The sequence below is a fragment of the Schistocerca cancellata genome, chromosome 5, assembly GCF_023864275.1.
Source record: "Schistocerca cancellata isolate TAMUIC-IGC-003103 chromosome 5, iqSchCanc2.1, whole genome shotgun sequence".
In the NCBI taxonomy this organism is placed as follows: domain Eukaryota; kingdom Metazoa; phylum Arthropoda; class Insecta; order Orthoptera; family Acrididae; genus Schistocerca; species Schistocerca cancellata.
This window is the reverse complement of record NC_064630.1, coordinates 775,764,932-775,791,128: the sequence shown is the minus strand read 5'-3', so window position 1 is coordinate 775,791,128 and position 26,197 is coordinate 775,764,932. Positions and strand designations below refer to the sequence as shown.

The window sequence follows — 26,197 nt, the reverse complement described above, 5'->3', positions numbered from 1 at the left end:
TACAAAGAACCTAAATTGGAATGATCATGTAGATAAAGTTGTGGGTTAAAGTGAACCAAAGTGTTTTATTAACAGAACACTCAAAAGCTGCAAAACATCCTCTAAAAGAGATTGCCTACACAACACTTGGCTGTCCTCTGCTGGATTATTGCTGTACAGTATGGCATCCTTACCAGATAGGACTGATGGAGGACATTGCATGTCCAAAGAAGGACAGCTCATTCTGTACTGTTAAGAAATTGGGGGAGGGGGGGGAGGGAGGAAGGAGGGGCGAGGGAGGGGGGAGAGAGGAGGCAGGGAGGGGGGAGGGAGGGGGAAGGGGAGAGGGAGGAGCACCTTATGATACACAAGTTGAAATGGCTGTCACTGAAACAAAGGCATTCTTTGTTGCAGCAAGATCTTTTCCCCTACAAATGCAAAAATGTTTTGTTGAAGCCCATCCACATAGGCAAAAATGATCATCATAACATAATAAAAGAAATCAGAGGCAACTTGGAAACATTAATACGTTCGTCTTTCCAGTGAGCTGTTTGAGAGGTAGAAGAACAGTGTGAAAGTGGTTCTCTCTGCCAGGCACTTAAGTGTGACTTGCACAGTAGTCATGAGTGTGCAGATGGTGTAGGTGGGTGATTTAAAGTTCTCAGAACAGAAAAGTTTCATTTCAGTCCCTACAGAATACATTAGTCTCGATTTAAAAAGTGTATATGAAACAGTTACAACACAAACAAAATTATACAACTTAAAAACTTATCATATTTTGACAAGTTTGTTGGTATGGTCATTATCTGCAACATGTACAAAATTATTTGTTTTATAAATTGAAACACCTTATTCTTACTGTCATCCGTATTCATTCACGTTCTGTAACATGATTTTAAGTGTGCACAGAAATATACTAGACATGATTATAAGATGAGTTAGTTTTGTGTTAGACAAGTTAGTAGGTAAAGTGAGCACTTCAAAATGTTTGTGCTGAGTGGGGGGATGCCAAATAATGTGCCATATTACTTGGGCAGCTCCTCTTGATCACTGGGTTTCCTCGTTTTGAATGTGTAGAAGGGGCTACAGTTTTACATCTGAGAAGTGTCAACATTAATGAACAATCAACAATCTATTGTTACTGTTAATGCCAAGTTGCATTTTCTGCTTATTTGATTCAAAATGAGTGATGAAACAATTCACAACTTATTTTAGGTGCTACCTACAGATCTCAAAAGGGTTACAATCCATAGTGAAACACCAAGCACATTTTTGGTGACATGAACGTGTCCCCAACAAGTAGTAGCTGCAACTTTAACTGTCCACAAATGGCATCAGCAGAACTTGTGGCAACAGCAGATGACAGCTACATTAGACTGTAACTACACCTACATTGCATCATCAGGGTGTATACGTGGACAAGGAAAAAAAAATTCGCGGATTTTTCCCGGATTTCCCGGTTAAAAATACACATTCTCCTGGGTGAAAAAAACAACTTTTTCTGTGTTACGTGACATATTTTCTCTGCGAAACTTATCAATCCTTTGAATGGTTATGATTTTATACACGGGCTTTGAATTTCCCGGTACTTTTGAAAACGAAACTCAGGAAAAAACACACGTTTTGGAAATATCTTTGATGTGCAACAACGTGTACGCTGCATATTTTCGTATTACGAAAGTATACATTGGAATTCCACCAAACACCGCATGTTACTTTCCGAATCATTGGAATCGACATTGAGATGTGCTTCTGTAAGTCAGTCATAGCTCATGTCACGTGTTCTCGACAGCTGATGACGGCGGATATTCAGAGCATGGGACACGTGATGTAGTCAGCCAACAGCAACATCACTGTTACGTAGCACGAACAAACAAACAGGGAAAGTAAATAGTTTAAATTAGTATGCATAGTGTTGCTACAAGAAAAACCAAGTGTTCACATATAATATTGGTCTCTAACGTTAATAAGCTGCAAGAGAAGTTAAGCTTTTGCATATAATATTGATATTTGTTGTGCGTGTTACACTTTAAGATATATCAGACAAATGTGACAGTAAAAATTTTAATAGTAACACAAATGTCTGATCTTCATGGTTCGAAATTCTTCTAAATGGCCCACTATCAAAGAGTTGATTTTTAAATGAGAGTCAAACGCTCTGTGATTTAAGAAATTCATGGTACATTGTTGCACATAGTTCAACTTGCGTAAAAGGATATTTACTTTGAAAGTAACGCCTTTCAAACCACCATTCACAATATTTTCTCGCGACTTGTTAGAAATAGGTTCGTTTCAGCAGTTGCCTGAGAGCGCAGATAACAGGCGACACCACTCTTGAGCAGCTACCATGATGTGGGAAGCCCGTATGTACGTACGTATAAAACATTGAAAGATAATACATTATGTCATGAAAGAAACGACATCAAAGGATACTCCAAGAGCATCGGAATTTCATGAACCATACTTAAATGTGCACATTTAAACTGCATACTTAAAGTGCACATTCATATGTCCAGATTCCCAATGAAGTAGACCTCGATCTGATATTAAGTTTTTCAGTGTGGTTTTCGGGATTTCAATTTTCTTGGAGCAACAGTATTGTATTACATCATGTTTGGTTCTTTATTATGGCATAATGCCATATGTGCTACAAGATGAAAACGTGCACTTGAAATGCAGAGAGCAGTTGAAACTAGCCAGTACTGTGGAATTAAATATTTCGTATCAAATACATTGACTGCCTCTGCAGAAAAGGTTAATAAAAGTCAAATGTCTTTAGCAAACAAACAAAAATAACTTCAGTCACGAAAAGTGGAAATAAAATTTGAAACTAATATTTTAGCCTTCCGTAATTATGTGAATGTATTTTAATTCACTTGATATCTCCCGGCCACAGATATCCGTTTTGTTTTCATTTGACGTGAGAGTAGACGAAAGAGAAACAGCGAAATCACTAAATGTAAACACCAGTCACGTGGAGACTACCCACTATAACTCAGACTGCTCTGCGCATCAGCCCCGGATCTCCGATATTTGCTAACCAGGTCAAAAAATAGAGGGAAACATTCCACGTGGGAAAAATATATCTAAAAACAAAGATGATGTGACTTACCAAACGAAAGTGCTGGCAGGTCGATAGAAACACAAACAAACACAAACAAACACAAACATACACAAACATACACAAACATACACAAACATACACAAACATACACAAACAAACACAAACAAACACAAACATACACACAAAATTCAAGCTTTCGCAACAAATGGTTGCTTCGTCAGGAAAGAGGGAAGGAGAGGGAAAGACGAAAGGATGTGGGTTTTAAGGGAGAGGGTAAGGAGTCATTCCAATCCCGGGAGCGGAAAGACTTACCTTAGGGGGGAAAAAAGGACGGGTATACACTTGTGCGCACACACACACATATCCATCCATGCATACACAAGCCTGTGTCTGTGTACAAACGGATGGATATGTGTGTGTGTGCGCGCGCGAGTGTATACCTCTCCTTTTTTCCCCCCTAAGGTAAGTCTTTCTGCTCCCGGGATTGGAATGACTCCTTACCCTCTCCCTTAAAACCCACATCCTTTTGTCTTTCCCTCTCCTTCCCTCTTTCCTGATGAAGCAACCGTTTGTTGCGAAAGCTTGAATTTTGTGTGTATGTTTGCGTTTGTTTGTGTCTCTATCGACCTGCCAGCACTTTCGTTTTGCGCATGAGCCCGCTCTTAACTGCTAAAACAAATCTAATGTAAACAGTTATGACTTCACGCTCATCAGAGGTAATTTGTTGTTATGAAGCATTGCATAGTCTTCCTAAAGCCTTTGACACATTTTGCTGTTGGCACACGCTTACATGAGCACTGTGTGTCGTTGTTGTATATGGCGCATTTCCTTTGTAATTTAAGTTATTTTTGTTTTTTCTCTCGTTTATATTTTATTGTTGAAGTATTATTCTGCAGTAGCGGGATACAGTAATATCCATTGTTAGAGTATCGGTTCTTACCAGTCAAAATTACAAAAATTTAACAGAGAACTAAAACAATGAAAAATTCCCGGAATTCTAAAAAATTCCCGGGTTTTTCCCGGTTTTCTCCCGGATGAAAAAATTACCGGGTTTTTCCCGGATCTCCCGGGTCGTATACACCCTGATCATTATCTTGCATAATAAAGGATCATAAAAAGGTTTTCTATTACAATGTAAATCTGACATCATTTCATTGAAGTGTGTGAAGCTGTTTCCTAGCTCCAATACTAGAGTTAATACTTTTTTTTCACTTATCCACCAATGTAACTATAACCACACACATTTAGCAACTGTTCAACCAACTATTTAGCATGGAAATAGCTTTGGAAGGATATACAGTGTATCCCAGAAGTGTTGCAACAAACTTCGACGGGTTGTAGATTGTGTCTTGAGGAGCCTGTGCCCAGAAATGTCATCCAATGGCACTACAGGGCATCAAAGTTATAGGTACTGGTGGATGCCATTAGGCCATTCCTTTGGCAGCGAATGTGACTTTGTACACTGACAGACCACAGGCGGAACATATCGAAATGTTTCTTGTTATTCAGTAATTGCGACCGATTTCCATGACTGCTAGATGGAGCTAGCTGCTGCACAGACAGGTCTTGACAGCTGTGAAAATGATGCTCTATTGCCTCGGTGGATGATGGTTTCAGATATGGGTTTCCATCTGCAGTTTATTTTTCTCCTGGGTTCCAAAAACAGGAGATTTTAGAGGTTTCCAGGAGAAAAATAAACTGCAGATGGAAAACCGTGTCTGAAACCACCATCCATCGAAACAACGAAGCATCACATTTGCAGGAGAGAAGGCCTGTCTATGCAGCAGCCATATCCATCTTCTCCACTGGTGATTGTGGCAATCAGTCACAATCACTGAATAACAAACGCCACTGCAGGACATTCCACCTAGGTCCCGTCAGTGTACAAAGTCACAACATTTGCTGCCAAAGAGGAGGCCTAGTGGCAGGCGCCAGCACTTATATCTTCGACACTCTGTAGCATCATTGGATGACATTTCTGGGCACAAATTTCTGTCCTTGACTTGTTCCGTAAGACACTCACTACAGTCCTTGAAAGTCTGTCACAACATTTTTATGACATCCTGTATATTACTCTTTTCCCATTTTATCCACCCTGTACTGAGGAATGGTGTAAGGAACAGAGGGACGGGAGAGCAGTGGGATAGGGAAGTGTCATACTCTCGTGTAATGCTGGCAATCCAAGAAATAGCATGTGCATTTGTTCTTTGTAAAGAAATCGACAAATTTAAAATAAGGTGGAATAATGAGGTGCATAATTTATGTAAACAAAGGACTGTGAAATGACTAACATTTACCAAAGCTAAGACAGAGCACATAGCAGTGATTAAAAACTTACATTATCATCTCTGTTCTCTTGAGAATCCCATTCTTCCACATAGTTTGAAGGAAACCAGTGTTGTTTCTTTCCTCCATAGTCTCCACGCCACCAGCCACTGTTTCCTTGTTTGTTAACATTTGTTATTACAGCATGCTTGCAGAAAGATAATTCGTCATCGTTACGTGCCTGGTAATCGTATAGTGCCTTGACGGTTATCTGGGAACAAATGATTAATATCCATGTAGAATTTTCAAGCCTTACACACACACACACACACACACACACACACACACACACACAGGCTGACTTTACTAATGGATAGAAACTGGCAAGCCAGTTATTCTGGAAGGTGCAGAAATAATTTCCGGTCTAAATCTTAGTAGAGAGTTCACAAAACACACAGAATTAAAACCTCATACCACAATCCTGCAGTCAGCTAAATTACAGCAAGTCAATAGTTAATGTAAAAACCATATTTAGTTAAACATGTAGCTCGCAAACACTACAAAATCTAAGCCTGCTTCTCTCTCTCTCTCTCTCTCTCTCGATATTTTGTTTCTTCTGTAAGCAAAGTTCCTCTCTCAGACCCTTTATAGGTGATCGTACAAGTGACTCTCGTGGAAATATGCACAGTTTTGCTTGCAAGTGGCTGATACCATTGTTTTTAGGATGAGCAATTTATATTCTAAGCCCATTTTTATGCAGTTCTGAGCAGTCAAGGTCACACACTTCCCTTGTCAGTGTTGAACAGAGGAGGGAGTGGGAGGGGAGGAAGGAAAAGCGTTTGAAGACATAGGTCAAAATCATTCCTTTTCATTTCAGTGAAATGAGGGGTGAACACATTCGCAACCTTTCAAACTGACATAAATGTCTTGCAATCTAATTTCTGACAGCAGATATGAACAGCTAAAAGGTACAGAAATATCTGCCATCAAAATCTTAAAATTATGGCTTTACATCCACTCTTAGAGTTGTTGTACATGAAGTAATGTTGTGCAGAAGAAGTGTCATGCAGTACATCAGTTCAGTAATATCTTCTTGAGATACCAACTGCATCAAACCGCAGGTTATCCCTGAGATTTCAGGGAGCAAAGTCTCTCTTCCTATATTCTGTAAAAGTGATAATGCGTTTTGACAACTTTTGTTTGTTGAAACTGGAATCAGATTTGTTACACTATTACATCTTACTGCCAGTAAAGATAATTTTTCATTGCTGCTAGCATTGTCAATGACCCTGGATATAGAATTACATTATTATTACACTAAGTTAGCTGACATGTGTATCATTTATAGGGAGGCACAATGCAACAATCCAGCAACAAAGTGCCTGTGTACAAAAGAATTCTCAGTTAGGAGCTTACCAAATCATGTCACATTTCAAAGACTTGATGGGCATCTTAATGAAATAAGATTCTTTGGATCAGACTGACAGGAAACACCTTGCAGCATGTAAACTGTTCAATTTATGGAAGCTGTGTTACAATGAATTAAAAACAATCCCAGCACTAGCATACAATCCACTGCTGAGGAACCAAATACCTCCAACAACAATGTGTGGAATGTCTGGCATGAGATGGGAATGCATTCATTCAAGAATCAGAAGATACAAAATCTTTCAGCTGATGACTTCCCACAGCATATGGAATCATGCCCATGGTATCATAACAAACAGTAAGCATCCTTGACTTCAAAATGTGTGCTGTGTTTACTGCAAAGGCTGCCTTCACAAAGAAAGAAATTGTCAACAGCCACATCAGCCATGTCCATGAGTTGAAAAATCTTAAGGCAACTTGTGTGTTCCGCCATCGACTGAGATTTCCCATAAATGTGTAAGCCAGTATTCTTCATAATCATGTGATTGGGTCATATCTTCTGCCTAACATGGTCCATAGAAGGAAACTTCAGTATCTTTCTCCATGAAGTGCTACCAAAAATGTTGGAGAATGTCCTGCTTGTTGTTGTTGTTGTTGTTGTTGTTGTTGTCTTCAGTCCTGAGACTGGTTTGATGCAGCTCTCCATGCTGCTCTATCCTGTGCAAGCTTCTTCATCTCCCAGTACCTACTGCAACCTACATCCTTCTGAATCTGCTTAGTGTATTCATCTCTTGGTCTCCCCCTACGATTTTTACCCTCCACACTGCCTTCCAATACTAAATTGGTGATCCCTTGATGCCTCAGAACATGTCCTACCAACCGATCCCTTCTTCTGGTCAAGTTGTGCCACAAACTTCTCTTCTCCCCAATCCTATTCAATACTTCCTCATTAGTTATGTGATCTACCCATCTAATCTTCAGCATTCTTCTGTAGCACCACATTTCAAAAGCTTCTATTCTCTTCTTGTCCAAACTATTTATCGTCCATGTTTCACTTCCATACATAGCTACACTCCATACAAATACTTTCAGAAATGACTTCCTGACACTTAAATCTATACTCGATGTTAACAAATTTCTCTTCTTCAGAAACGCTTTCCTTGCCATTGCCAGTCTACATTTTATGTCCTCTCTACTTCGACCATCATCAGTTATTTTGCTCCCCAAATAGCAAAACTCCTTTACTACTTTAAGTGTCTCATTTCCTAATCTAATACCCTCAACATCACCTGACTTAATTTGACTACATTCCATTATCCTCATTTTGCTTTTGTTGATGTTCATCTTATATCCCCCTTCAAGACACCAGCCATTCCGTTCAACTGCTCTTCCAAGTCCTTTGCTGTCTCTGACAGAATTACAATGTCATCGGCGAACCTCAAAGTTTTTATTTCTTCTCCATGGATTTTAATACCTACGCCAAATTTTTCTTTTGTTTCCTTTACTGCTTGCTCAATATACAGATTGAATAACATTGGGGAGAGGTTGCAACCCTGTCTCACTCCCTTCCCAACCGCTGCTTCCCTCTCATGCCCCTCGACTCTTATAACTGCCATCTGGTTTCTGTACAAATTGTAAATAGCCTTTCGCTCCCTGTATTTTACCCCTGCCACCTTTAGAATTTGAAAGAGAGTATTCCAGTCAACATTGTCAAAAGCTTTCTCTAAGTCTACAAATGCTAGAAACGTAGGTTTGCCTTTCCGTAATCTTTCTTCTAAGATAAGTCGTAAGGTCAGTATTGCCTCACGTGTTCCAGTATTTCTACGGAATCCAAACTGATCTTCCCCGAGGTCGGCTTCTACTAGTTTTTCCATTCGTCTGTAAAAAATTCGTGTTAGTATTTTGCAGCTGTGGCTTATTAAACTGATTGTTCGGTAATTTTCACATCTGTCAACACCTGCTTTCTTTGGGATTGGAATGATTATATTCTTCTTGAAGTCTGAGGGTATTTCGCCTGTTTCATACATCTTGCTCACCAGATGGTAGAGTTTTGACAGGACTGGCTCTCCCAAGGCCGTCAGTAGTTCTACTGGAATGTTGTCTACTCCGGGGGCCTTGTTTCGACTCAGGTCTTTCAGTGCTCTGTCAAACTCTTCACGCAGTATCGTATCTCCCATTTCATCTTCATCTACATCCTCTTCCACTTCCATAATATTGTCCTCAAGTACATCGCCCTTGTATAGACCCTCTATATACTGCTTCCACCTTTCTGCTTTCCCTTCTTTGCTTAGAACTGGGTTTCCATCTGAGCTCTTGATGTTCATACAAGTGGTTCTCTTATCTTCAAAGGTCTCTTTAATTTTCCTGTAGGCAGTATCTATCTTACCCCTAGTGAGATAAGCCTCTACATCCTTACATTTGTCCTCTAGCCATCCCTGCTTAGCCATTCTGCACTTCCTGTCAATCTCATTTTTGAGACATTTGTATTCCTTTTTGCCTGCTTCATTTACTGCATTTTTATATTTTCTCCTTTCATCAATTAAATTCAATATTTCTTCTGTTACCCAAGGATTTCTACTAACCCTCGTCTTTTTACCTACTTGATCCTCTGCTGCCTTCACTACTTCATCCCTCAAAGCTACCCATTCTTCTTCTACTGTATTCCTTTCCCCCATTCCTGTCAATTGTTCCTTTATGCTCTCCCTGAAACTCTCTACAACCTCTGGTTCTTTCAGTTTATCCAGGTCCCATCTCCTTAAATTCCCACCTTTTTGCAGTTTCTTCAATTTTAATCTACAGGTCATAACCAATAGATTGTGGTCAGAGTCCACATCTGCCCCTGGAAATGTCTTACAATTTAAAACCTGGTTCCTAAATCTCTGTCTTACCATTATATAATCTATCTGATACCTTCTAGTATCTCCAGGATTCTTCCAGGTATACAACCTTCTTTTATGATTCTTGAACCAAGTGTTGGCTATGATTAAGTTATGCTCTGTGCAAAATTCTACAAGGCGGCTTCCTCTTTCATTCCTTCCCCCCAATCCATATTCACCTACTATGTTTCCTTCTCTCCCTTTTCCTACTGACGAATTCCAGTCACCCATGACTATTAAATTTTCGTCTCCCTTCACTACCTGAATAATTTCTTTTATTTCATCATACATTTCTTCAATTTCTTCGTCATCTGCAGAGCTAGTTGGCATATAAACTTGTACTACTGTAGTAGGTGTGGGCTTCGTATCTATCTTGGCCACAATAATGCGTTCACTATGCTGTTTGTAGTAGCTTACCCGCATTCCTATTTTCCTATTCATTATTAAACCTACTCCTGCATTACCCCTATTTGACTTTGTGTTTATAACCCTGTAGTCACCTGACCAGAAGTCTTGTTCCTCCTGCCACCGAACTTCACTAATTCCCACTATATCTAACTTTAACCTATCCATTTCCCTTTTTAAATTTTCTAACCTACCTGCCCGATTAAGGGATCTGACATTCCACGCTCCGATCCGTAGAACGCCAGTTTTCTTTCTCCTGATAACGACATCCTCTTGAGTAGTCCCCGCCCGGAGATCCGAATGGGGGACTATTTTACCTCCGGAATATTTTACCCAAGAAGACGCCATCATCATTTAATCATACAGTAAAGCTGCATGCCCTCGGGAAAAATTACGGCCGTAGTTTCCCCTTGCTTTCAGCCGTTCGCAGTACCAGCACAGCATGGCCGTTTTGGTAATTGTTACAAGGCCAGATCAGTCAATCATCCAGACTGTCCTGCTAGCAGTCCAATAACAATTATGGTTCCAGCATGATGAGGCACCACCTCACTTTGCCATTAATATCAGAGAACATTTAGACAATCTTTTCCCAAACTGTTGCATTGGTAAGGGTAGGCAAGTGCTATGGCCACCACATTCTCCCAACCTCACCGCTACAGATTTATTTTAACCTGGGAGATGAAGCATCTAGTGTATGAGACAGCATTGGACATTCCTGAAGAGCTGGTTGCCCATTTTGTCAAAGTTGCAGCCATTATTCATGAAACAACTGGTTGTTTTGAGTGTGTTCGACAATCATTAGCACGCAGATGCAACTTGTGCATTACTGTAAATGGGCAACATTTTCACCAAGATCTCTAAAATAATATTAATCACACAGCAGTTTGAACACAGTCTCTGGGTTTTATCTTCATGCTAGTGTCTTTTGTTGCATGTGTGTACAGTGTAAAATAAGGAGGCAAAATACTGTATCTGGTGGCAGTGTGATTTGTGACATTCATAAAGAATGCCATAGCTTCCAAGTGTACAATGTCTAGTTTATTAACAGGGTAGGAAAAGATAGATTGCTACTTATAATAAAGAAGATACATTAAGTTGCAGACAGACACAATTAAACGACACTTACATGTACGCTTTTGGCCTCAGCCTTTACCAGAAAACGAAAGAGAAACACACACCGTTCCTTGTCACAAGCTACAACACCTCACACACACGTTACTGCCAACTCAGGCTGCTCGGACCAGAATCTGGTCTGAGACACCCAAGTTGGTGGTCATGGTGGCAGGAGAACACACACACACACACACACACACACACACACACACACACACACACACACACACACACAAAAAGGTTTAACTTACACAAGCTTTCGGAGCCAGTGGCTCCTTCTTCCAGCAGAAGAGTTGAAGGGGAGGGGGAAGAGGGCTGAATGAGAAGGACTGGAGACGTTTACAAAAAGGGATACAGTTCAGAAAATTCACTCAGAATCCCAGGTCAGGGGAGACTTACTAGATGGGATGAGAGGGAAAGACTGATTGTTGGGGACTGCACTGGACAAGATTTGAAAACCTCAGAGCTTAAAGATGGAAGACAGATTACTACAAAAACATAGTGCATGAGTTAATACGAGTGAAAAGTTAAGAGCATTGTATGTAAAAGAGGTGGGGGCAGCAGGGGGTGGGGGGATGAAAAATCGACGGGGGCAGAAAGTGAAAGCCATAGAAAACCAAAATGGAGTTGTTACTGTGAAGAAATGCTGAAACAGAAGGAATTAATGTAAATTAAGGCCAGCTGGGTAGCGAGAACCAAGGACGCAGTGTAGCACTAGTTCCCACCTGTGGAGTTCTGAGAAACTGGTGTCTGGGAGAAGAATCCAGATGGAGTGTTTGGTGAAACAGCACCGAGGTCATGACTGTCATGTTGTAAGAGCATTCTCTGCAACAGGATATTGTGTTGCCAGTATACACCCTCTGCCTAAGCGTATTCGTCCTGACCGATAACTGGGTGGTAATCATGCCAATGTGAAAGGCCTTACAGTGTTCACGTAACAGCTGGTATAAGACATTCATCATTCCACAAGTGGCTCTCCCTTTGATAGTATACATTTTGCCTCTCATGGGGCTGGTATAGGTGGTGGTAGGAGGGTGCATCGGGCAAGTCTTGCCGTGGGGATGGTCACAGGGGTAGGAGCTCAGTCAGAATCTCATTTCAGGGCGTTATTTTAAGAAGTCGTGGCACTGCCAAAGGAGATGATTAATACATTCAAGACCAGGATAATGTTGAGTGACAAATGATGTGTTCCAAAGTTGGTTTTTGGATATATCAACAGTACCAGGATTTATGTGAGGCCCTGGAAATTTGCTTTTGAACTAGGCTGGTGGGGTAATTATGTCCAGCGAAGGCTGAGATGAGAATGGTGGTGTATTGCTGGAAAGAGTCTGCATTTGAACAAATATGTTTACCTTGAATGCCAAGGCTGTGTGGGAGGGAACATCTGACATGGAAAGGATGGCGTGCACATCTGACGTGGAAAAGATGGCAATTGCCAAAATGTAACTACAGTTGTTTGTTCAACGTGGACAGAAGTGTGTAGCTGGTTTCCGGTGAAGATGAGATTAACATCAAGAAAAGTGATATTGCTGATACTTATAATATCAATAACTGATTATTTTTGTTGTTATATAAGCTCAAAAAAATATGCTACTTTTTGGTAACATCTGTGACCCTCATTTGTTTTTGTCAAAAAATTCAAACTATTATATCATGGTGTCACATGGAAGCTTACACATATATCACATCCTCTTTGATCTCTGGTCACAATGAATTGCAGGTGAATGTTATGAGTAAATAACTAATGTTGTCAATGCTGCTGTCATTAATGATTGCATCCCTCTAATGAACGTACTCTTTCTTTTGATTCTGTCATACGACTATCATTCATTGTGACTGCATTTTCGTACACATCAACTAAAAACTGCTGAAATAAATGAAAGGAACTGATAACACAACTGCATCCCTCGTCTCTGATCATTATGCAATACTTCCGTCACCGTAGCTGAATGAACAGTGTGCCGGCTTGTCATGCCAAGGGGCCCGGGTTCGATTCCTGGCTGGGTTGGAGATTTTCTCTGCTCAGGGACTGGGTGTTTGTGTTGTTTTCATTATCATGATTTCATCATCATTGATGCACAAGTCGCCGAAGTGGCGTCACCTCAAAAGACTTGCACCAAGCAATCAGGTCTACCTGCTGGGAGGCCCTCGACATACAACATTTCATTTCATTATGCGATATGCATAAAATTTCTCTGATGTTACTTTGCTATTTGTTTTTGCACCCGAGTTCACTTGTTTCAAATTGAAATAGTAACTGTCTTCTCCTCTTATAAAAATTAACAAATATAAAAATGTATCATATGAACAATGTGCTTTTGCGATATTCTGTAATCATTCTCTTCTTCATTGAATAGTTATATTGTAAACTGTGTACTAATTTTCCACAGGTAAAATGGCAATTTCACTGACTTGAGGTTTTATTACACACAAGGTGATTATAATTAAAGTTAAACTTTCAAATCACTGTAGAAATAACACCATTTGTCAGAGTGACATAAAATTGCAACGGAATATTATCGGAGAAGGGGGGGAAAACGTATGGCAGAAGAAAAATAAATAGTTACAAAATGTAACAATAGATGGTGTTGTAAGCATCAGAATTTGATACTGGTCGACTACCAATGACAAATGAATCATAGAACAATCACTGTCCATATCCATGTGAGCAAAAATTCTAAAGCAAAGGTCTTTCGTGCTGGCAGATCAACAGAAAGCAACTTGTGCACATAGGTTATTTTGAATGGATAGCAAAGAAGGATGTTTTGTAGGATTTTAAGTAACGTGCTCATGTGTATGTCCAATGTTCCGGCAATTCTCCGTGCACTACACGTTTGCACACCACCACTCCTCTCCTCTTGCATTGCTGTAGCCACTGCTTCCACTGATGTTGAATCAATTTGTTTCCTCCCCCTGTCAGGTTGCATACCAAAATAACCCATCTTTTAGAATTTCTGAATCATCTTCTCCAGACACACGGCAGTCATCGGACCAATGCCTTTTTTTCAAACCCTTCAGTGTCCGGAACTACTTCAGAGAGACATGTGCGCAGTCATCATTCTTGTAATACAGCTTTACAAGCACAGTGCGATCCTGCATTGAGGCAGTCATGGCGAACATCGCAGACACCAAAGGAGGAAAAGCCGTGTACCCGGCATGTTTATACCAACTTCAATGGATTGCGCGCATGACAGGCGTATTCATTTACCTATTCTGACACATACAGTGCCATCTAGTGCTCAATTTTCACACAAATTTTTTTCTTATGGCACATGTTTCCCCCCTTCACCGATAATATTCCATTGCAATTTGACGTCATTCTGAGCAGTGGTGTTATTTCTACAGTGTTTTGACAGTTTAACTTTAATTATGATCACCCTGTACATTGATTTCAGACCTGTTTACAACAGGTAAGCAAATTTGATGTGCCCTTTCAAAAGGCATCATACTGCCATTTCTCACAAGATGCTCAGGTACATCACAGAAAAGCTAAATCTGAATGGCCCAAGTACACAGCATCACCAAACTAGGCCTCTATTGCGAGGCAGGGGATTGCCCCAACATGCTATAAAATTAAACTGACTGTAGTTAATTTTTTTGACACTACATTGTGGCTGATGTGCAACAGAATACAAATAAAAAAATAATAAGCTTCCAATTTCATTAAATTCTGACCATAATCTGGTTACCAGGCAGCCAACAGTTAAAGTGGTTCACAATCTCATACAACTGCTATTGCTCTGTTCAAGACACAAAATGAAATGGTAACCTTAAACATACCACACTGTAGAATTAACAAAAATGATTTACCAAATGAGTGTGGCAACACAAATTATATCTGACACATCTAATTTTCAGAAAGTGGCATCAAACTAATTTCCAGAATAAAGATTTCACAGATTTCTTGCCAAATCAGATTTGTTAGTAAACTCAAGCTTCCAATGACTTCCTCTGTTGCCATTACTTGTACTTATGTGTACACTGTGTGATAGTTTATTTAGTTTACCACTCAGACTACAGGTAACTACAGACAATGACAGGAGAGCTAGTCATCAAAAGTTTACATACAAATATGATTAGGTTGTCGTTGTTGTTGTTGTTGTTGTTGTTGTTGTTGTTGTTGTCTTCAGTCCAGAGACTGGTTTGATGCAGCTCTCCATGTTATCATATCCTGTGCAATGTACCTACTGCAACCTAAATCCTTCTCAATCAGCTTAATGTATTCATCTCTTGGTCTCCCTCGACAATTTTTACCCTCCCCACTGTCCTCTAATACTAAATTGGTGATCCCTTGAAGCCTCAGAACATGTCCTACCAACTGATTCCTTCTTCTAGTCAGGTTGTGCCACAAATTCCTCTTCTCCCCAATTCTATTCAGTACCTTCACATTAGTTACACGATCTACCCATCTAATCTTCAGCATTCTTCTGTAGCACCACATTTTGGAAACTTCTATTCTCTTCTTGCCTAAAATGTTTATCGTCCACGTTTCACTTCCATACATGGCTACACTCCATACAAATACTTTCAGAAACAACCTCCCGACTCTTAAATGTATACTCGATGTTAACAAATTTCTCTTCTTCAGAAATGCTTTCCTTGCCATTGCCAGTCTACATTTTATATCCTCTCTACTTCGACCATCATCAGTTATTTTGCTCCCCAGATAGCAAAACTACTTTACTACTTTAAGTGTCTCATTTCCTAATCTAACTGCCGCAGCATCACCCGATTTAATTCGACTACATTCCATTATCCTCATTTTGCTTTTGTTGATGTTCATCTTATATCCTCCTTTCAAGACACTGTCCATTCCATTCAGCTGCTCTTCCAGGTCCTTTGCTGTCTCTGACAGAATTACAATGTCATCTGCAAACCTCCAACTTTTTATTTCTTCTCCGTGGATTTTAATTCCTACTCCGAATTTTTCTTTTGTTTCCTTTACTGCTTGCTCAATATACCGATTGAATAACATCGGGGAGAGGCTACAACCCTGTCTCACTCCCTTCCCAACCGCTGCTTCCCTTTGATGCCCCTCGACTCTTATAACTGCCATCTGGTTTCTGTACAAATTGTAAATAGCCTTTCACTCTCTGTATTTTACCCCTGCCACCTTCTGAATTTGAAAGAGAGTATTCCAGTCAACATTGTCAAAAGCTTTCTCTAAGTCTACAAACACTAGAAACGTAGGTTTGCCTTTCCTTAATCTATTCTCTAAAATAAGTCGTAGGATCAGTACTGCCTCACGTGTTCCAACATTTCTACGGAATCCATACTGATCTTCCCTGAGAGGTCAGCTTCTACCAGTTTTTCCATTCGTCTGTAAAGAATTCGTGTTAGTATTTTGCAGGCCGTGGCTTATTAAACTGATAGTTAAATGATTTTCACATCTGTCAGCACCTGCTTTCTTTGGGATTGGAACTGTTATATTCTTCTTGAAGTCTGAGGGTATTTTGCCTGTCTCATACATCTTGCTCACTAGATGGTAGAGTTTTGTCTGGGCTGGCTCTCCCAAGGCTATCAGTAGTTCTAATGGAATGTTGTCTACTCCTGGGGCCTTGTTTCGACTTAGGTCTTTCAGTGCTTTGTCAAATTCTTCATGCAGTATCATATCTCCCATTTCATCTTGATCTACGTCCTCTTCCATTTCCATAATATTGCCCTCAAGTACATCATCCTTGTATAGACCCTCTATATACTCCTTCCACCTTTCTCCTTTCCCTTCTTTGTTTAGGACTGGTTTTCCATCTGAGCTCTTGATATTCATACAAGTGGTTCTCCTTCCTCCAAAGGTCTCTTTAATTTTCCTGTAGGCAGTACCTATCTTACTCCTAGTGATACATGCTTCCAGATCCTTACATTTGTCCTCTAGCCATCCCAGCTTAGCCATTTTGCACTTCCTGTCGATCTCATTTTTGAGGCGTTTGTATTCTTTTTTGCCTGCTTCGTTTACTGCATTTTAATATTTTCTCCTTTCATCAATTAAATTCAATATCTCTTGTGTTGTGATCAGAGTCCACATCTGCCCCTGGAAGTGTCTTTTTAAAACCTGGTTCCTAGATCTCTGTCTTACCATTATATGAGCTATCTGAAAACTTCCAGTGTCTCCAGGTCTCTTCCATGTATACAACCTTCCTCCATGATTCTTAAACCACAGGCGGCTTCCCCTTTCATTCCTTATCCCCAGTCCATATTCACCTACTATTTTTCCTTCTCTTCCTTTTCCTACAATCGCATTCCAGTCCCCCATGACTACTAAATTTTCATCTCCCTTAACTATCTGAATAATTTCTTTTGTCGTATCACATTTCTTCAATATCTTCATTATCTGTGGAGCTAGTTGGCATATAAACTTGTACTACTGTGGTAGGCATGGGCTTGCCATCTATCTTGGTTACAATAATGCGTTCACTATGCTGTTCGTGGTAGCTGATGAGGTAAATCCATGAAATATTAATTGAAGAATGTTGCCACAAAAAACTATGTTCTCAAATTATTTCCAGTATTTTGTTGAGCTTCAAATAAAGTTGTATAATAGTCTTCCATTTTCTTTCTAATTATTGCAAATTTTCCAACCTCCCTGCACAATTCTGTATACGTACACGTCATAATCAACACTGCTGATGGTGCTGTCACTGTAATAAAACTCCCTGCCTGTGACAAATAACATTGTTGTAACATTTCTACACAGTTTGCATATCTGCAGTCTGTACACAACTGTCTAACACTGAATACATGGTGTAGTCAGTCTTCTGGCAACAGTGCTCCATTGTTGTCAGTCTAACATGCAGTTATTTTGATGAAGCTGCAGCCTAGCATAGCAACAGAGAATAGCATGGATATCCACTTCATAACACATTATCTATAGTTATCATATTAACTATGTCCATAAGTACGTTTTCCTAATATAATCGCTTTAGTTCTTAGTTTTTTCATACATCGATGGTGAGATTATATCAATTGTGGATCATATTCTCACTGAAATTCAAGGAAACTGAGAATGGTAGTAACAGTTTACAATAGTCACTACTGACTTTTAACGCTTTACTGGGCACTCTCGATTGGACATCTTAATAGTTTTGTTTACCCTTGATGTGAAGCTGCTGGGATCCATATATCCTGGTGTACCATACACAGAGCAGTCATCAGGATTCTGTGGAAAGAAAAACAGAGATTCATAGATTAGCTCTAACAATTCAATTTAAATACAGAACCTAGAAATACAGAGCACTATGGGACTCAACATCTGAAGTCATCAGTCCCCTAGAACTTACAACTACTTAAACCTAACTAACCTAAGAACATCACACACATCCATGCCCGAGGCAGGATTCAAACCAGCGACCGTAGCAGTCGCGCGATTCCAGACTGAAGCGCCTAGAACCGCTCGGCCACACCAGCCAGCAACAAAAACCATTAAGCTCAAATAACCTTGACGTACACTTACACCATGTGTTAGCCAATGCTACCAAATATTCTGACATCTGAGTGAAATGACCTTATTTCCAAAATTTCATTTAGTTAAATTTAAACTTCTGTGAATTACATAGGAACATCTAACATGTCAATGAAAATAATCAGTTTTTGAAAATGTAGTTGGGTAGATGAAAAAATCAGCTCACCAAAGGAGAATACACACATAAAGGAATTGAGATTTGCAAGCTTTTGAAGTCAGTAACTCCTATTTGTGGCAGAAGGGGAAGGAAGATGGATGAAGGAAGAGGACTGATGAGGTTTAGGAAATCAGAAGAGTTCAGAAAAATTACCAAGAACCCCAAGTCAGGGGAAACTTATCAGACGGGTTGAAAAGGAAAGACTGATTGTTAGGGACTGCATTGGATGAGATTTGAAAACCTGAGAGCTTAAGGGTGGAAAACAGGGTAATACGCAAAATAGAGATTACTGACAAAACACTGCAAATAAGTTAATAAGAGCAGAAAGTATGTTGTAGAGGTGGGGGAGAAACAGGTCGAAATAAGTGAGAGATGTGGAAAACTAAAAGGGACTGAATAAAGGAATAGTTACTGAGGAGAAATGCTGAGACTGAAGAAATTAATGTAAATTAAGGCCAGATGAGTGGGGAGAATGAAGAACATGTTTCAAGGCCAGTTCCCACTGCCAGAGTTGTGAGAAACTGGTGTCTGGGGGAAGAATCCGGATGGCACACATGGTGAAAAAGGCAACGATGTCACTACTATCATGTTGTACAACATGCTCTGCAACAGGATACTGTGTGTTGCAGTACGCACCTTCTGTCTATTCCCATTCATTCTAAATGATAACTTAATGGTAACCATGCTGACGCAAAAGTCCAAACAGTGTTTACATAACAATTGGTATGCGACATGTGTCATTACAAAAATGGCTCTCCCTTTGATAGTATATGTTTTGCCGGTTACAGGGCTTATACTGGTGGTAGGAGGCTCACAATGGGTGTGGTCACAGTGGTAGGAGCCATAGGGTAGGGAAGTGGATGCAAAAGAAGCAGAGGGTCTGACATGGATATTGCAGATATTGGGAGGGAAACGAATAGCTATTCTAGGTGTAGTGGGCTAAATGTAGGACAGAATAGATCTCATTACACGGCATGATTATATGAAGTCACAGCCTGAAATTACAATTAAATCAATACCATTAGCTGCTGATGGGCATTGATATATATCAATGGGGACAGTTGAAAATGTGTGTTCTGACTGGGGGACTTGAACCCGGGATCTCCTGCTTACACGGCAGACGCTCTATCCATCTGAGCCACCGAGAGCGCAGAGGATAGTGCAACTGCAGGGATTAATCGCCGGCACGCTCCCCGTGAGACCCACATTTTCAACTTATAGTCCACACACTACATTCGTAGTGTCCCTGCCATTATACCCATTACTCGCGGTAGACAATCCACCGAGTCCCGTAAGAGTTCAGGCAATTCGTGTGCATCCGCACTGAAGGAGGTCATCATCCAGTTAGCCTTAACGATATGAAGATGGCATCTGTTCTTTCAGACATGTCCGAAAGAACAGATGCCAGCTTCATAAGTCACAGCCTTGTCGAAGTAGCTGTTTAAGACATTCAAGACCAGGATAATACTGACAGTATTCTTAAGCTGTGTTTTGGATGGATCACTAGTACCAGGATTAGATGTGATGCTCTAGGAAATCTGCTACTGAACTGTGCTGGTAGGGGTAATTACATCCAGTGAAGGCTCAGGAGAGAATGGTTGTGTATTACTGTAAAGAGTCTCCACCTGAACAAATATGTCAAGGGTGTATGGGAGGGAATATTTGACATGGAAAGGATGGCAGCTGCCAAAATGTAAGTACTGTTGTATGTTAGTGGGCTTAATGTGAACAGCTATAGGCTGTGTGAAGCAGATCTTTTGGTTATGATAACATTAAGGGAAAAGTGACATGGGATTCAGAATAGCAGCATTTTAAATTTAACTGGGAGAATGTAATTACTGATTCAAAGAATTATAACAGCTCAGCCTCACCATCAGTCTATATGCAAAGATCTCTACAAAGTATCCAAACCAAACCAGGGACTGAAGGCTTGTTGATACCACAGAAGCCCCCTCCAAGCTTCCCATGAAAAGGTTGGCATACGAAGGAGCAGTCCTGGTTCCCATGGCCATGCCCCTGATCTGTTTTTATGTCTGCCCCTCAAAGGAAAAGTAGTAGTTGGTACATATAATGTTGATTAGTGCTGATCAACTAAGGCACATAAATATCTTTTTGTGGGTAGTTTGAAGCCAGCAGCAGCCCCGGGACATTAACAGCGATTGGGTTTCTGGATCTAAGGAAGAAGGTAAAATGTGTGGGTGCAAGGTTTGGGTGAGGTAATAAATTCTATGGATTGAGGTGTTGGTCCTTGTGATGGGGCCTGTGGTTTTAAGGAGGGACTGTAGGGCCGTTTGTATCACAGGGTTATGATCTTTATGACCGATGCTGTACATAGAGGTGTCAAGAGAGCTGGTGTGGACCTCGCATACGTACTCTCGTCTAGAGTATTACTCTATTTTTCCCTTTAAGCCCTTGGGTTTTAAAATCTCATTTGGAGCAGTCCTCAACAATCAGTCTTTCCTTCTCATCCCAACTGTTAAGTTGTCCCTGACCCAGGGTTCCGGGTGACTTTTCCAAACTCTCTCAATTTCCTACTAAGTCTCATCAACCCTTTTCTTTCATCCCGTCTCCCCCCTTCAACTCTTCTGCCAGAAGAATGATCCATTGGCTCCAAAAGCTTGCAAATTTCAGTACCTTTACATGTGTGTTCTCCAGCCACAGCTTGGTGAGTTGATTTTTTATCAATCCAGTTACCTTACAGGAACATCTAAGATTTTTGTTTTCAATATTAGACTATTACATGAAGGTTACTATGTGGAAACTTGTTCTATATCGACAAAAATAAAACAAAAAGTTCCTTACAATGACTACTCTATCATTTTACAATACTACGGATATCATTCAAAATGGAAGTGTGAAGTATTTGCACTAGCATTGCTTCACAATGCTGTTCATTCGGCAACAAAAACATTTTTTTGCTAGTATAATCACATAAAAAGATATCTTTACAAACTGCCGCCTTATGCCAAATGAAAATTAAAGTGTAGAGTGTAGCAATAGTGAGGAGATCTCTTTTTAAATAAATAATCAGGAATTTTCTGCACAATCACCAGCTTGAGTTTGCTGCAAGGGACTACAAATCAACATAGAACAGAAAATGGTACACTTACAAAACTATTTGGTGATTTTCACTGTATACTGACATTATCTATGTTAGCGGTCAGTACAGTTTTACAAAAAATTGTGATACATTAAGAAATGTGATTAACGTCATTTTAGAGCTCCTCAAAGCCTACTGTAAAATTGCACATCTTCATGGAATGGATGTAAACAACTTGCACATTGTTTATGTTTATGATGCAATCCTCTTGTAGTTGCCTTTAGCTTTGATGAGAGAGGAAATCAGCATAATGCACTCACAGATGCTCAGCAGTGTCCGTGTGTGATACAGCAGATCATTGGAGGTGTTGAAGTTTATCCAGATAGAGTCAGCCCATCAGCATTACCCTGTGCCACAGGTCATTTGTAAAATATATCATGATGATGCAGAATAAATCTGTTCATATTCTATCAAATTATTTACCAATCACCTGTCCTCCCCCTGTTACATGTGTGTGTATATAAATTTTCCTCATGTTGAGCAGGGAAATGCTATGTCACTGTAAAAATGATCATTGGATGAAAAAAGTTACTAACTAACAAGTTATATAAATATGCCCGCATGCTGACCATTTGTAACAGAAAAGGTATATATTTGATGTAATAATAGAAGACAACAACTTTGGAGAGCCAGCTATGACAAAACTATTTCATCTGATATGAAAGAGATATGTGATGACTAGTTAACCTCAAATTTCAAGAGGAGTGTAATAACCCTGATTCCAAAAAAGAGTGGTGGTGACATGTGAATACGGTCAAATTATCCATTTAATAAGGCATTCTTGTAAAATACCGACACAAATTATTTACAGAAGAATAAAAAATTGGTAGAAGACAACCTTACGCAATATCAATTTGGGTTCTGGAAATATGAAGGGACATTCAGGGCAATACTGAACCAGTGACTTATCTTAGAAGATATACAGAAGAAAGGCAAGCTTATGTTTATAGCATTTGTAGATTTAGAGAAAGCTTTTGACAATACTAATTAGTATACACTTTTCGAAATTCTGAGGGTAGCAGGGATAAAATACAGGAATCAAAAGGTTATCTACAATCTCTCCTGAAACTATACAGCAGTTATAATAGTCTAAGGATATAAAGAGAAGCAACAGCTGAGAACAAAGTAAGGTGGGGTTGAAGACTATCCTCAATGTTACTCAATCTGTAGATTGATCATGCAATAAAGGTAACTAAAGAAAAATTTGGAAAGGGAATTTGAATTCAGGGAGAAGAAATAATACCTGGGGTTTTCCGGTGACACAGTAATTTTATCAGGGATGGCACAGGACTTGTAAGAGGAGTAGTACAGAATGGATAGTGTCTTGAAAAGCGGTTACAATATGAACATCAATGAAAACTCCAGGCCGGAACATCAATAATATAAAGAAAAGATAAACTGCTGCCTACTGTAGAGATGACACATTAAGTTGCAGACAGGCAAAACTAAAGGCACTTACATGTGGGTTCCAGTCACAGCCTTCATCAGGAAAAGACAGAGAAACACACACCATTCATTCACACAAGAAAACACAACTCACGCACACATGCTTGCCATCTACAGCAGCTCGGACAAGTTCAAGCTGCTGGAGATGGTGGCCATGTGTATATAAGGTGTACTTGCCTGAGTGAATGACTCTTGTGTGTTTCTCTTTCTTTTTCTAATGAAGGCTATGGCTGAAAGCTATGTGTAAGTGTCTTTTAGTTTTGCCTGTCTGCAAATTAATGTGTCATCTTTATGGTAAGTGCCAGTCTATCTTTTTGTTATGCTGTTGAATCACAGTGAAAGTAAAACAAGAGTAATGGAATGTAATTGAATCAAAACAAGGGAGGCTGAGGGAATTAGGTGAGGAAATTATATACTAAAAAAATGATTTGCTATTTAGGTAGCAAAATGATGGCAGAAGTACAGAGGATGTATACAGACTGGATATAGTGAGAAAAATATTTCTGAAAAAAGAGAAATTAGCTATGTTCAAATATAAGTTTAAGTGTCAGGAAGTCCTCTTTTTCATTCGTTTGAGTATATGTCTAGAGTGCAGCCTTGGACAGAAGTGAAACACATACAATAAACAGTTCAGACAAGCAGAGAGCAGAAGCTTCTGGAATATGACACTACAGGAGAACGATGACGATTAAATGGGTAGACTTGATAGCTAATGAGGAGGGACTGAATAGAATTTGGGGAGAAATGAAATTTACTCCACAGCTTAAATGAAAGAATGGACTAGGTAATAGGCCACATCTTGAGCCATCAAGGAATCACCTATTTGGTCATGAAGGGAAGTGTAAAGGATTAAAACTGAACAGAAGACCAAGAACTGACAACAGTAAGCAGGTTCAAATGGTGATGCATTACAGTATGATGCTTTCACAGGAGGGACTACTTTGGACAGCTGCACCAAATCCATTTTCAGACTGAAGAACACAGCAACAACATTAACAGAATCATGTAATGAATAAGCTAAAATTTTCTAAATAAAATTAATTCTATGGGAAAGGAGATGACCAAAAGCAAGCTTTTCAACTTTCTTCAGTATTAGCTTTGAAGTCTGTTACCCATTTTGCACCAATGAGTAAATAACTGAAGACTACCTAAGAGCCTTATTTACTACTTCCCTATTAATACCGGAAATGAGATTATTTTTTCCTTTAGTTATTGTACTTACCGGCTTTACTGTTCCAACTGAAAAACTTCCAATTTGAAGTATGTTGTTATTTGTTGTTTATAGAATTTGTAGAGTGAATGAGTGACTCACACTGCCAGATGAATAAGCCTTCAAAATACACCTGGAGAGCTCTAACAAAATGAAACCGGAATTTCATTATGTTGGGAGACGACAAAATCTTTAAGAATTACCACCTGTGTCACAGGAGCCACTTATTGAGGAAGAAATGTCTACATAACCCTTGAACATAACTTCTTTCGAGATTAATAACAGGATCAATAAAACCCATGAAACCCTGGTCCTCCCCACATGATCTCATTACAAGTTAGGGAGTATCCTGTCTAATAAATGAGATTTCTCATGTGTTCTAAATGTAAACAGTATGGAGTTAGTGTGTAGGGTATAGCAATAAGCTCTTGGTTCTGGAGTCACTGTTGGGTATCCTTGATGTACACAATGACGAAGAGTAGAAGGACATCGTACAACAGGGTCCAAGAGAATGAGGTAGAGCAGTTGCTAACACACTAAACTTATATTTCAGAGGATGGAGCTTGCTCTGTCTGGCATCCTGATTTGCCAGGAAGGTTCCTTCATCAAGGTCACAGCAACCATCTGTCCTTGTAAAGTACAGTGAAGTGCCAAAGAAACTGATATAGGCATGCGTATTCAAATACAGAGATATGTAAACAGGCAGAATACGGCACTGTGGTCGGTAAAGCCTATATAAGACGACAAGTGTCTGATGCAGTTGTTGTATCAGTTACTGCTGCTACAATGGCAGGTTATCAAGATTTAAGAGAGATTGAACATGATGTTATAGCCAGAGTACACAGGATGGGACACAGCATCTCTGAGGTAGTGATGAAGTGTGGATTTTCCCATACAACCATTTCATGAGTGTACCACGAATATCAGGAATCTGGTAAAACATCAAATGTCTGACATCGCTGCGACCGGAAAAAGATCCTGCAAGAATGAGACTAATGAAGGGTTGACGTGGAAGGGAGAGGGGTGAAGGAAAAGGAATGGTTAGGTTTAGGAAATTGGGAGAGTTCAGAAAAGTTGCCCAGAACCCTGGTAAGGGGAGAGTTACCAGATGGGATGATGGGATAAGAAGCAAAGACTGACAGTTGGGGACTGCACAGAAATCTTATCTTGTGGAGTCCCAATAAACAGTCTTTTTTCTTCTCCTGTCCAGTAAGTCTCCCCTGACCTGGGGTTCTGAAGGACTTTTCTGAATTCTCCCATTTTCCTGTAGCCCACCAATCCTTTTCCTCGACCCCTCTTCCTTCCCCTTCAATCCTTCTGCCAGAAGGAGCCTCTGGTTCCAAAAGCTCACAAATTTCAATACTTTGATGTGTGTGTTCTCTTGCCACCACTTGGTGAATAGACTTTTTTATCTGTCCAATTACATTAGACTTCTTAGTGAGCTGGAACTGACTTCCGTCAATAAAGAAATGAAGATATCAATAAGTGTACCTAAACATATATTTTGGTGAAACTAAAGATTACCACAGAATCAAAATTAATACAGTCATTCTGGCATGACTTAAGGGATCCATTATGATTTCTAAGTGAAAAACAGCATTAGTGACAGTTCCAGTATGTCAAGCCTAAACAGTGGTTTTAAAAACAGGATTTCAAAATACTAAATGTGCGAAGGTAACAATTCATTACATACACGAAACATCAGCATGAAGATGAACAAGATTAAGAAAGTCCTCAGTCTTGTTTCTGCATTAATTT

At 39.8% G+C, this 26,197-nt stretch overlaps 1 protein-coding gene across 1 annotated transcript in view; it reads right to left on the bottom strand.

The window, feature by feature from the left end:
• The window catches only part of LOC126188939 (1-phosphatidylinositol 4,5-bisphosphate phosphodiesterase gamma-1-like), a 240,376-nt gene that overhangs the window by 74,889 nt on the left and 139,290 nt on the right, over window positions 1-26,197 (bottom strand). The window contains 2 exon segments of the mRNA XM_049930682.1: window positions 5,382-5,579; window positions 18,158-18,223. Of these exon segments, the coding sequence (XP_049786639.1) occupies window positions 5,382-5,579; window positions 18,158-18,223 (264 nt within the window).